This window comes from Puma concolor, chromosome E1 (genome assembly GCF_028749965.1).
Source record: "Puma concolor isolate L17-30 chromosome E1, mPumCon1.1.hap2, whole genome shotgun sequence".
In the NCBI taxonomy this organism is placed as follows: Eukaryota; Metazoa; Chordata; class Mammalia; order Carnivora; family Felidae; genus Puma; species Puma concolor.
Window position 1 is genome coordinate 57,545,940 of NC_141680.1, and position 13,526 is coordinate 57,559,465.

The following is a 13,526-nucleotide window of genomic DNA, read 5'->3' on the forward strand; positions in this document are numbered from 1 at the left end:
GCGCACGGGCTAGGTGGGCTCCGAACGCGGGCGCATGCGCGCTGCGCGCGCTGGTGCGGGACAGCTGGCGCCGGCGGCAGCGGAGGGGTTGGAGGCGGCGGCCGGGAGTCAGCCGCCGTGCAGGTGTCGGGTCCGGCGGGAGGGTGGGATGGGCTGGGGCGGCGCCAGACTCGGGGCCCCTCCGGGAGGGAGACATAAGTCGGGGAAAGGCTCGGAGCGGGGCTCTTGAGAAGAGGGGGAGGCTTGAGGCTGGGGAGCCCAGAGGCAGGGCAAAATACAGGTGGCGGGGGGGCGGGGAATGGAGGACTCGTTCCAAAGGAGAGGTTTGGGGACCAGGAGTTGGGTTGGGAGGCGACCTGGAAAAGCCCCCAGTTTGTTGCCCTAGGCGGAGGTGACAGTTATTTGGGCTGCCGTGTGTGGTAGCGAGCTCGCTGTTCCTGACATCAAACGTGGATAGCCACCTCAGAGTGTGCAAAGGGGGCGCTTGTGGTGGGGGAGACTTCGTGGCTTGTGGGTCTCCTCGTTTCACGTGGAGCCTGAGCGGCCCTGGATGCATTCATGCCCCGCACAGCGAGGAAGAAGTTCGAGGAAACCACCCTGGTGTCAGTCATCTAGGGCTGTCTCTCATGGCAGATGTTGAGGCCACGTCTGTAATAAAAGTGCGGGGGGAGGGGCGCCATCCAGAAGTACCCCCACCCCTATCGAGGTCTATCAGAAAGTTGAAGTCTGCTCTTTTGCCTTAGGGAGCCACAGGAGCCGGCGGAAAGAGAAGAAACCTAAAGAAACTCGGCTGCCCACCGACCCTTCCTCACTTTTGGAAATGGCGGGAGAAATCACAGAGACCGGGGAGCTCTATTCTCCCTACGTGAGTTTTACCCACATGGTTGCCACCGGCTCCTAGAGAAGCACGGTGCTTCCTCGACTGTACTAGCGATTGCCGCTGCTTTTGGACCCTGGCGAAAGCCAGGGTGGGGAACTCCATTCAGCAGGAGCCAAGTTGCCGCTGTCCTGGCTCAGAGCATGTGATGGGAGTTGGCTCACGTGGTAGATGCTGGTCAGAGTGGTCAAGGAAACAAAACTGACTTGCTCACGCCTTGCGATATTTATGCCAGGGCCACTAACACTTTCGGGCTGTGCTGCTGTGGGGAGATGGTGATTGACAGCTGCTGACTCTGGGTTTGCTCATCTCAGCAGTTTGAAAGTACTTTGGTTGCCAGCTGAGTTGTAAGTTGTACAGCTTTTATGGTCTCGGATGGCGTAAGAGGCAGAGAAAGCAGAGACTTCCAAGTGCAGTTTGCTGGAGTCTGTAATTAGAACAATTAGAAGGACTGATTTCTTACTGTGTTGGGTCTGCGTTACCCCCCGCCCCCACCTCCCACCAGTACACCCAGTTTATCTTCCTTGTGTAATAAAAAGATTGGTCGTGGTTACGTCAGAGTCCTCTTGCCTGGATACCTAGCTGGAGGATTGGAATAATCACATGATTGACTCACGTTGCTACTAAGTATCCCAGGGAAAAGCAGCACTGCCTTAAGTAGCAAAAGTCCTCTTTCTAGATCGACCTAACCTGTGGAATCCCTGCTTTGTTTCTGCTAGCTTCCCAGACCCTCGAGCTGTGGTGTGATGGATAAGGAAGCATCTCTGAGGGGCACCTGGGTGGCTCAGTCAATTAAGCATCTCTTAATTTCGGCTCAGGTAGTGATCTCACAGTCTGTGAGTTCAAGTCCCGCATCAGGCTCTGTGCTGACAGTGTGGAGCCTGCTTGGAATGCTCTCTTCCTCTCTCTCTGCCCCTCCACCACTCATGCTATCTCTCTCAAATAAGTAAATAAATAAATAAGCGTCTCTGAAAATAGCTGGCAAAAAGCCATTTTCACACCAGAGTGTTCCTACTGGATCTGTGCCTTTTGTGTGTAGCACTAAAAGAGCCTCCTTCCCCTCCATAATTTATCGAGGGAAGTCTTTCTTGAACTTTGGACTGAATCTCATTGTGGTCCTTTCATCTGAGGAATTGGGTAACAGCTCACAGCCTCCTCCTGGTATCAGTAGTGAAGTGTCCATATTGTCCATAAAAGTTCCTGCTGCTTCTCAGAGCATCTGTACGCTTAGAGATGAGAAAATGAGTTACACTGAGTTTTGAAAAGGAAAATATTTTGATATGCTCACTTTCTTGTGTGTCTCCAGTTCACATAATCATTTCACATGTCGGCGTATACCCACAGGAAATTGGGCAGTAGGCCTGAAGGCCCCAGTGGGTTCTGCTTCCCACCCCCGGTTTTCCTGTGTGATTGGTTTTGTTTGAGGGCCTACTCTGGGCATTTGCCATAAACAACTGCTTGCATCCTCTTAGCCTACCGGTGGAGAGAGATGGGAAGAGATGGGCGGTGGTGAGGTGGTATTAGGCAGGAGTTAGCGGTCAGGGTTTGAGGAGAGATCATGCCTTTTTCCTGAGTTTTCCCCTGACTCTGCCATCCTGGGAGAGAGGTTCTTGATCCCTTGTGAGACCAGGAGAAGGGCATAAGGTTCCCCATCGGCAGAGCCCAGAAAAGCAGTGGAACTCCCTCCACTGCGGACATGGCTTGGAATCCCCTGCTCAGCACAGGACAGGCATGACCCGCTCTCGAGGTCTTGGGAAACCGAGACACTGAGCACTTACTTGGTTCACGAAGGTGCATCAGCCCATAACTTGGGTTATTCGCAACACAGAGCCTCTCCCTACCTCTGTGTTGCCCTGTTGTCAGGTCTTTTCTGCTTCGCGGGTGTTAGGGATGTTTGCCTTAGCTTGCATTGTTCTGCATAAAAATACCTGTACTCGGCAGACTGGCCTCAGAGGACTTACCTGTCAGGCCCTCTCAAGGAGAGTGCCGGATTCAGAACACGGTTCAGGCCCACATGCCACCCCCACCTCGTCAAAGCGATCTCAGAACAGGCATGTCTGTTTCCCTATTTACGGGGACCAGGAGTGGCTCAGGACTGTGGGGATTGTGTGATCCAAATAGAGGATGCAGTGGACCACCACCTGCACAAGGGTCAGTGGCCAAGGGCCCCTCCTGCCAGCCAGTGTTGCCAAAGATCGTTGCTGTTGCTTTCGAAGGACAGGCCTCTTGCTTCCGCATCTCTTTGGCCTTCTGTTTCCTTTGACAAGTGTCATGGGGAAGCGGGCAGAAACCACCGTTAACTCCTGCCTCGTGCACATCTGGGGGTGAGGCCGCCGGGCATTAGGTAAGGCAGCAGGAACGCTGCACTGACGTCCCTAGAGCACAGGGGAGCAGGTCCCCCATCCCGAGGAAGAGTGGAGAAGGGGAGGAGACGGTTTAGCCTGCAGCGGGGCTTTATTCTGCTTTTGGCCACACTTTCCACGAGGCTGTCCCCACAGAACCGTCAGGTAACCAGCAGAAGAGAACGTCTCCTTCCTCTTCCTCCTGCCCCACAACTACCTTTGACCTGGCATGTGGCTTAGCTCAGATGTGCTTCCTGCTCCATAAGTCTACTCCTGGTTGGTCCTCGCTGACACCTTTGCTGAAGGTCAGAAGGGCTTAACTCTTGCCAGGAAGGTGAAGACATCTCATGTTATCCTACAGGGCTCCCTGAGCCCCCCTAGGCCCAGAGTACTCCCTTTGAAACTAAAGAATGTCAGTAGTGCAAGAGAAGTGTGACTGCCCATTTCTGCTCCTAACTGCTAACAGCACGTATCCCAGTTAACTCCTTTTGTAAAGTTCTTAAGGGTGTTTTTTTTTTTTTAATCAAAAATTTTTAATTTTTATTAGAGCTCCGTGCCCAGCACGGAGCCTGATGTGGGGGCTTAGTCCCACAACCTTGAGATCGTGACCTGAGCCAAAACCAAGTCAGACGCTTAACTGACTGAGGTCGTGATCTGAGCCAAAATCAAGAGTCAGACGCTCAACTGACTGCACCCAGGCGCCCTTTAAAGGTCTTTTTCGCTGAGACTTATTTGAAGTTTCTGTTGGGATTATGTCTTTATCAGCAGTGTTCTCAGCCGGTGGCAGTCTTGCCCCTCTCCCCCCATATCCCAGGACATTTGGCAACGTCTGGAGACGTTTGTGATCATCCCAGCACAGGCACGAGGCTGGGGAGTACTAGAACCTAGTGGGTAGAGACCAGGGATGCTACTAAACATCCTACAATCCACAGGACAGCCCCACAACAGAAGAATCTGGCCCCAAATTCCAACAGTGCTCAGCCAGAGATAGACCCTTGACCCTTCATCTCAAGACCTTCAGGTATCACTGAATTCAAAAATGCCTCTTGTACTGTTACAAAACTTTTTGGCAAAGAACCGTCACTTTCCCTCTCACGATAACCTTCACCAAGGCCATTTTCTATAAAGAAAAAGGGTCTACCCTTCATATGTGTTCTTGCTTAGAAGGGCAACATGCGGAGAACAAAGCTGCAGGGAGAGATGTAGGAACACGGTTCGACCTTGGTTTAATCCTTCTGGGATCTGTCTGTGTGATCACACTGAGACCATGGTGTTTACAACGGGACAGAGACTGTGAGGCTTACGTTAGAGAGGACCTCGCCAGGTCCAATCAGCTCAGCCAAGGATTCCTAGCTGGAGGCTGTGTGCCAGGCACCCTGAGAAGCGACACCGGGACCTCAGTTGTAGCAATGGGGAATGGATGAGTACACCAACGTCGAGAACCAGGACATAGGAAGTATTCTTGCTCTAGGGGTTCAAAAGTGGGGAGCGAGACTGGAAGGGCTTTGTGGGGGAAGCAGCGTTTGCGTGTGTCCAAGTGCTGGGTGGGATTTGAGGGGCCGGTGGCCTGTGCCAAGTGTAAACAGACTGTGAGCAGAGCTCTTTCCCGTCTGCAGGATGCCTTCCTATCCAGCACTCAGATGTGCACTTAGCACCTGCCTAGAAGCCTGTCCTTCCCTAACCACTGCCCGGCCCCTTATCCCCCAGCTCTATTAAAACAGCAACGACAACAACAACGCTGGGAGAATGGGCCCCAATTTGTGTGATAAAAAATTCAGTACATGGTTGTTTTAGAAAAATTTTCTAAATACAGAGAAGCACAGGGTGCCTGGGTGGCTCAGTTAGTTAAGTGTCTAACTCTTGATTTCATCTCAGGTTGTGATCCCAGGGTCATGGGATCAACCCCCACATCAGGCTCTGCGCTGAGCATAGAGCCTGCTTGGGATTCTCTCTCTCCCTCTCCCTCCACCCCCTCCCTCTCTTTCCCTCTCCCCCTCCCTCCCCACCCCCTGCCCCTCTCTCTTGCTTGTGCAGTCTCTCTCAAAATAAACTTGAAAATTTATACATATACGTGTGTATATATACACACATACATATATAAAAAGTACATATGTCAAAGAACAAGGAAGTAAAAATGAGAGATGGGTAGGTGTTCACAGAGATTAAGTGTTTCTGTTGCTGTTTTAAACAGGGATAAGCAGTAAAGCAAACTGTAAATGAGCCAATGTCGTAGAACACAGGAAGACCCGTTAGGAAGCGGCGGTCACAGCCCAGGCTGAAGCGATTTAGGTTGTAAACGGGAGTATGACCAGAGGTAGTGACAAAAGACTCTTCAGAAGTAGAATCGCTAGGACTGGGATACGCGGGAGGGGGAGGCGGGGGTGACTAGAGACCGTGGATTTGAGGTCTACAGAAAGACTGATGCAGAGGTGAAGCCACAGGACTGAGTGAAGTTGCTGAGGGAAAGGAGACAGTTTACATCAGAGCGTAAGAAAGAGTAAAGACTAAGAAAGTCATTGGATTGGGCAAATAGGAGGTCATTGGTGATTTTGAAGAACATCGTTTCATAAGAGCTCTGGGAGTGGAAACGCAAAGTACAAAAACTTGGAAATGAAGATAGAGGAAATAGGTAGCTTCTTTGGTGAGTGGGGTTAAGGGTAGTGAGAGGATTGTGGGTTTGTTTTTTTTTTAATGTTTGTTTATTTTTGAAAGAGTGTGAGTGGGAGAGGGGCAGAGAGAGAGGGACACCAAGAATCCCAAGCAGGCTCTATGCACTGTCAGCACAGAGCCCAATGCAGGGCTCGAACCTACAAACCATGAGATCATGACCTGAGCTGAAGTCTGACGCTTAATCGACTAAGCCACCCAGGCGCCCTGAGAGGGTGGTGTTTTAAAGGTGTCAAGGACATTTGTAGGCAGAAGGGAGGAGCTGGTAGGAAGAAGATTCCAGAAAGAAGGACTGAGCCCAGAAATTCGGGTACAGGAGGAAGGTCACATGTTCCCCATGGGTAGAGAGGGAGTGGGAAAGATGCAGACACTGATTGTTGAATGAAGAGGGAGGGAAGCTGGCAGAGGGCACATCAGATGGCCTCAGTCACCTCTGTGACACAGGAAGCAGCCTTCAACTGAGAGAGGTGGAGGTCAGGGGCTAGGGCTTGAAGAGGTTTCCTGTGGGAAATGCCAAGAAGTCCGTGGTGGAATAAAGAAAATCAATGCTGTTGGAGCACAGGTGAAGGAACCATTCATCTGTGGTAAAATCAGTCATTATAATTAAAAAAAAAAAAAAAATTCCAGGAACTTTTGGCAGCTTCATATAGGAAATAGAGGAAGCAGGCGCTGGGTCTGTCCAAGGCTGGGGTCGGGAGGGTCAGAATAGGGGAGGGTGTGTGAATCATGGGTAGAGGGTAGAGAGCACTTTGTGGAACTAGCCCATTGTACACGAGGCCAAAGAATGCAAATGCAGCCAGAGTGGAGGGGGTGGCCTGCGTGGGGAGGGTGGGGGGACTGCAGGTGTTGGTGGGAATGGACAAGGCTGCAGGAGGCTTCAGCTCAGAGAAAGGAATTTCCTGATCGAGATCTAGAAACAGGAACATTACAATTAACAACTAGAGTCAAGGAGCGCCTGGGTGGCTCATTTGGTTGAACATCCGACTTTGGCTCAGGTCATGATCTCACGGTTCGTGAGTTCGAGCCCCGCGTCGAGCTCTGTGCTGACAGCTCAGAGCCTGGAGCCTGCTTTGGACTCTGTGTCTCTCTCTCTCTCTCTCTCTCTCTCTCTCTCTCTCTCTCTCTCTCTCTCTCTCTGCCCCTCCCTGACACACACACTGTTGCATGCATGCTCTCTCTCTCTCAAAAATACATTAAAGAAAAAACCAGCTAGAGTCAAGTCAGTGTGAATGAGAATTTAAAATCTGAAGTCAGTGACTCAGGAATTGCACGCAGAGCCTGGTTGTCAGGGGCGAGGGAGAGGGTCTGCTGGTGGGTACCTGCCTTCTTTTTGGAGTGATGAAGCAGAATTAGATGATGGTGCTAAGAACCAGGAAATTGTATCCTTTAAAAGGGTGGTTTTTTAAATTAAGTTTTCTATTTCAATTCCAGTATAGTTAACATACAGTGTTAGAGTGATTCAGTCCCATACAACCCTGGGTGCTCATCACAACAAGTGCACCCCGTAACCCCCGTCACCTATTTCCCCCATCCCCCCACCACCTCCCCTCTGGTACCCATCAGTTAGTTCTCTGTAGTTAATACTCTATTTCTTAGTCTCTTTTTTTCCCTTTGCTCCTTCATTTTGTTTCTTAAATTCTACATATGAGAGACATCACACGGTATTTATCTTTCTGTATTGACTTATTTAGCGTTACACTTTCTAAATCCACCCATTTTGTTGCAAATGGCAAGATTTCATTCTTTTTATAGCTGAATAACATTTCAGTGTGTGTGTGTGTGTGTGTGTGTGTGTGTGTGTGTGTGTGTATATGCCACTTTTTTATCCATTCATCTGTTGATGGACACTTGGGCTGTTTCCATAATTTGGCTGTCATAAATAATGCTGCAGTTAACATAGGGGTGCATGTATCCCTTTGAATTAGTGTTTTTGGTATTTTTTGGGTAAATGCCCAGTAATGCAATTGCTGGATCATAGGTAGTTCTATTTTTAACTTTTTGTGGTGCCACCATACTGTTTTCCACAGTGGTTACACCAGTTTACATTCCCACCAGCAGTGCACGAGGGTTCCTGTCTCTCCACATCCTTGCCAACACTTGTTGTTTCTTGTGTTGTTGATTTCAGCCATTCTGACAGGTGTGAGGTGATGTCTCGCTTTGATTTTCATTTGCATTTCCCTGATGACTGATGTTGAGCATCTTTGCATGTGTCCGTAGGCCATCTGGATGTCTTCTTTGGGGAAATGTCTGTTCATGTCTTCTGCCCATTTCTTAATTGGATTATTTGGGTTTTGGCTATTGTATAAGTTTTTTATATATTTTGGATGCTAATCCTTCATCAGATATGTCATTGGCAAATACCTTAAAAGGGTGAATTTCATGACATGTGAATTCTATCTCAATTTACATAAGAATCCCTGAAGTCAGTGTGGGCAGGACGGTAGGGAAAAGGAAGCAGCATGAATGTTGACATCCCAAAGGACAATGGCAAGAATGGGTGACAGCAGGGTTGGGTCATGTGCTGAGAGGTCTTGGGAGGAGTGGAGGTTTTTTGAGGTCAGCGCTGCGGTTCATCCTTGCGCCGGGTACCCCAGATGTGGCAGTGTGTCCTCAGGAAGCCTGCAGCCTAGTTGGGCAGAGCGCTAACCTCTGAGATGCAGCTTTGAATACTAGGAAATGGCAAGGTGATGGGGCGGTGCCCAAAAGCAGAGAAGGAACCAAACACCGGAGACTTCTTGGAAGGTCCGACAGAAGGCAGGACTTTAGCCTTCCAAGTGTTGATGTTCCCTTCCCTAGCATTTGGTTGCACAGCACGCCTTCTTAGAACCTCGGCCGAATTCTCCCTTCTGACCTGCTTCTCTGGCCTCCCTGCCTCCAGTTTGGCTGTCACCCAGGGTCATTTTTGGGAGCCACTGCCGGGAGAGGTTAATTAATGTCAGAGCTTGAAGGTCACTTCTGTTGCTTCCAGGTGGGACTGGTGTACATGTTTAACCTCATCGTGGGCACTGGTGCACTCACCATGCCCAAGGCCTTTGCCACCGCCGGGTGGCTCGTCAGCCTGGTCCTGCTGGTGTTCCTGGGCTTCATGAGGTAAGAGGCTGGCACGCAGGGGCTGGGAGGAGGCTGCCCAGGGAGTCCTGACTTCTCTTCATTAACATGAGGAAGCATGCCTGGGGGGCAGGGAGTCCACGGTGAATCCTAACCAGAGTGGCCCAGAGACAGGAAAGGAGACGCAAAGGCCTCCAGGTCTCATGCTAACGGAGCAGTTACACAATCTAATCAGTTAAGAGTCAAGACATCCAACTGGGCTTTGGAATGTTTCACGTGGTGCTCACATTGCCTCTCCGGCTGGTTGGCCTCCCCGGTTGTATGCTTTAGTGATGGTACCATCATCAATTTTTGTTCTTCGAGAAAATACCACCTGGCCACAGAAAAAGAATCTGACAAACATCTACAGTGATAAGGGAAGTCAGTTTGGAATTTAGAATTTGCTTAAGGTAGCCCACAAAGTAAGTGATTATTAACACATGGGGAGGCACGTAATCACATGTTAATCTCAGCCCACTTTGTGCCTGGCAGCAAAGAGGTGCCCGGTGCCTTCCCAAGCTTTCAGGGGCACCCGCTCCTAGAGCCAGGTGTGTGGGGTTCACCAGCTGGTGCCTCACAGAGGGTAGATCCTACTTGAGGCTCCTCTCGGATTCTGCATGCAGGCGGGGAGTCATTCAGCAAGTGCCCCAGGCTCGTAAGGGATTTAGGACTATGCATTTCCAGGTGGGAATCTACAGGCTGCCAAAAAGAGGCAAGGGAACACCTGGAAACACCCCTCAGAAGGACCTTCCCTGGGAGAAGTGACACCAGGCACTGTTCTTGGGTTGGGTTACAGGTGAAGCAAATTGGGACGTAGAAGAGGCTGGATGGGAAAACGCTCACATTTCTGTTTCTTCACTCATTTTTTCTTGGGGGGGGTTTCGTGGCCATCCTTGGCTCATTACATACTGCAAGTCCTTGTCCTTCTGTGGCTCTGCTGTCCCCTTTAAAGGACCTTCAGCACAGGCAGCTGTCTGAATGGGAGGTGATTATTGGGGGCCCCCAGGTAGGGGCGGCCATGTCCCCTCCCTGCTCAGCCCATTTATATTTGAACATGATCGATGAGTTGGCTTTGTGCAACCATGAGAATCCTTTTTATGCCTTAACTAAGATTGATTCTAGTTTTATTTGCAAAAAGAAGGGAAAATCTGAAGTCCTTAAAATGGTCACTTAGGCAAGATAATGAGAAACCTTTCCAGAAGGTGCTGAGGCCCTGGAATGGGAGTTTCAGGACTGGCTGCCCTCCACCCCCCGAGATGGAGCGGATGTGGCTGAGCAGTCAGCCTGTGGCAAGTGAAGGCACTTGAGGAGGGCTGGGCTAGAGCCTCAAGAAGGAGGGAGAGGACTGTGCTGTCTGGGGTCCTTCAGCAGGGAGAGACTCCACCCTTGGGTTTACCAGTAGGAGGGCGGCTCCCCCCTCCCCCCCACCCTGCCCCGCAGCTCTGCTGACTGGAGGACCCATGCACTCCAGCTCCGGCTGAAGTCTGGGCCTCTCCAGCTTCCCTAAGCGGAAGAAGAGAGAAGATGGTTTTGCACTCTAGTTTGACTCCGCAGCAAATGTCTGGTGCCACCTCTCAGTGTCCTTTTTGACTCGAGCCATAAAAATGCAAGCTTATTTTTACATTTGCTAGGTTATTAGGAAAGTAAAGGTACTGCCGAAAAAGGAAGGAAAGACAGAAACATGGAAACACATTCTGGAACCTAATGTCCTTTCCAGTTATCCGTGCTGTGCCCCGTCCATCAGTGAATGGACCTGGGAGCTGACTGCTTGTCTGTGTCCCAGCACGGAGAGTGGAGAGCTGCCCGCTGCCCTTCCCAGAAGCTTTCAGAAGGCCCATTGTGAATCGGCCTCCTCCCTGCTCTGCCCCCAGCAGGCCCCCTCTTGGTGTGCGGTACCACATCGCCCCATGTCCCCTCTTCCCCCAGGCTCACGCTCTACCCCCGGCCCCCATCAGCTTATTTCACACCCCTCTCTCCCGTGCGTCAAAACATATTCTAAACATAGACAAGGACATGAAGGCAAGCACGCAAGACGTCCCTTACGCACACACATTTTACCAGGTCAAATGCATCTCAAAAGTCCCCTAGGGAACGGCTCTCAGAAGAGACAATGCTTTGGGCTTCTTGGTCTTGAAACGATTTTTCCTTTTTCATTGTGCCACCTCCAACCTCCCACCTGCCTTTGGCAATTAAATTGTGGCCTTACTCCACAGCTTTGTGACGACTACCTTCGTGATAGAGGCCATGGCTGCGGCCAACGCTCAGCTCCACTGGAAAAGGATGGAAAACCACCAGGTGTGTGTATTGCCCTTGTCTCCAGGCTGCGCCTCTGGCCAATTGTGTGCTAGAAGAGGCAGCCCTCAGGGGCCAGTTCTTTCCCTCCCATTGTGTAGGGGGCTCACGTCCACTGCATGTCTCCAAGACCCTTGTTCCAGAGCCAAAGCTTTACAGCCGCATAAGCTCACTGAACACATGCAGCCTCTGCTCCCTTAGCATCATGTCAGGGGTCCCCTTGAGCCCCCTACCGTGAGCTTACTCATCATTCTGAACCTCTAGTCCCAGGAACAGCATTGCAGCTTCAGATCTGACATCTGCGTGTCTGTGCCTTCTCATGTGACAGCACGGAGGTGTTGAGAGGTGCCCTTAATTAGATGCCTTCTGGAAAGAAAGATCAAAGGAAATGGGTTTTCCAGTTTCCCGTGGGTTTTCTGTCGAGTTATGTGCCCCTCTTTTTTCCTTGTTTGTCCCCTCCCTCCCCCCGCCCCACCCCCTCCTAGGAGGAGGAAGAGGAGGACTCCTCCACAGCCTCCGACAGTGACGTCCTTGTTCAGGACAACTACGAGCGGGCAGAGAAACGACCCATCCTTTCAGTGCGTAAGTCTTGGGGTTACAGGCCGGCAGGCACCTCCCTCTGGTCCACAAGCTTCTTCCCTTGTAGAGAGAGCAAGGGAGTCTTTCTGCAGAGACCATCAGGCCAGAGCACTAGCCAGGGACCCGGGATTCACCACTTGCTCATGTTAGCGGCTTGGTCAGACTACTCACCTCATCACCCTGGGCACACTGGAAGCTTGAACTGATATGAGGTGTTCGACTCATCCTCCTGTCCCACCAATCACGCATGTCTGGCAGGTCCCTCCCCACTCCAGCCGAGCCAGGGCCACGTGACCCAGCTTTTCTTCTCCCCTCCATTACCAGCACCCCTGGATCCCTTTCTATATATTGTTTTAAACATTTCGAGTGGAGAAACATTAGAAGTTTTTGCAAGAATTTGAAATGCTGGGGCACCTGGGTGACTTGGTTAGTTGAGCATCCAACTCTTGGTTTCAACTCGGGTCATGATCTCGTGGTTTGTGAGTTCGAGCCCCGCATCAGGCTCTGTGCTGACAGTGTGGAGCCTGCTTGGGATTCTCTCTCTCCCTGCTCTCTCTCTCTCTGCTCCTACCCCACTTGTGCTCACTCTCTCTCAAAATAAATAAACTTAAAAAAAATAAAGAGAATTTGAAATGCTTGAGGATTTCCTCAGTCTGGAGAATTTAGTGAAGTTAGTGCCCCCTCTAGGAGCTTCTCTGAATGAAAACCACTTTCTCTTCCTTGTCCTTTTGGCTCCACAGAGAGACGTGGATCTCTGAACCTTTTTGAAATCACAGACCGGGTGGAGATGGGACAGATGGCTTCCATGTTCTTCAATAAAGGTATGAGTTCTTTCTCAAGGTGGGGTGAGGGCAGTCCGACAGACCTTGACAACTAGGGAGGGGGCTGATGGCGTCGGCCAGATCCCAGTGCGTTTGTGAGGCCACCTTGCCGAGAGGCCTGAGCCGCTCTCATTGTTTTCCTGAATCTCTCCCCACTCATCAGCATTAGAAATAGAGAAGCAGCTCCTTGGCTCTTCCTGCTCATAGAGGTCAGGAATCCTAAGCAGCTTTCCAAGGAAGGAAGCCAGTGGAGCTGGCTGGTAGTTTTATGCCTCTTGCTCGATTGCTTCTGACTTGTCTCTCTTTCCTTCTGGACTGTTCAGTCTAGAACAACACAGGGCAGCTACCTGTGACAGTGATGGGATACACCATGCACATGCCTCTGTGTGTGTGTCTCTGTCTCTGTCTCTCTCTCTCTCTCTCTCTCTCTCTCCCTCTCCCTCTCCCCCCCTCTCTCCACCAGTGGCCAGCAGAGGGCGCCAGGAATCCACACACAAGGTTACTGTCTTGGTATCTGTTTCTGATCGTGACCCCTCCTCACTCTACCTGCTCCTTAGCAGGACTGGTTACAGCTGAAAGGATCCCCCCACCCCACCCCCAGCTCAGACGCTGGGTCACTGGGTGTTCTGTGACAACACTCTATACCTCCCTGGCAAATGTTGTTCTTTGGAAGATGTGCTGTTTAAGGGTATGGTTTTTCAGTACCCAAACCTGTCCGTTTCCCCTTCAGAGACAGTCAGACACATCTCAATAAATCCTGTCTTTGTAAGGATTTTATCTTTGGAAGATCCTCTGCCCTTTGGTCACAGAGGGGTGGCATCTCCACCGATTCTTTCCCATCTCCAGTGTGGCTGCAGTAAC

The 13,526-nt window shown here is 50.8% G+C and overlaps 1 protein-coding gene across 3 annotated transcripts in view; it reads left to right on the top strand.

Moving 5' to 3' along the window:
• The first annotated feature begins 2 nt into the window (after positions 1–2).
• The window catches only part of SLC38A12 (solute carrier family 38 member 12), a 59,315-nt gene continuing 45,791 nt past the window's right edge, over positions 3–13,526 (top strand). Inside the window, exons 1-6 of one of the 3 annotated variants that reach the window (XM_086687962.1) lie at positions 3–143; positions 744–865; positions 8,855–8,976; positions 11,187–11,268; positions 11,751–11,847; positions 12,585–12,665. In XM_086687962.1, the coding sequence (XP_086544088.1) occupies positions 35–143; positions 744–865; positions 8,855–8,976; positions 11,187–11,268; positions 11,751–11,847; positions 12,585–12,665 (613 nt within the window). In that variant the 5' untranslated portion in view covers positions 3–34. The remainder of the gene's footprint in view (positions 144–743; positions 866–8,854; positions 8,977–11,186; positions 11,269–11,750; positions 11,848–12,584; positions 12,666–13,526) is intronic. The other 2 variants (XM_086687961.1, XM_086687963.1) reach the window with 2 other exon arrangements.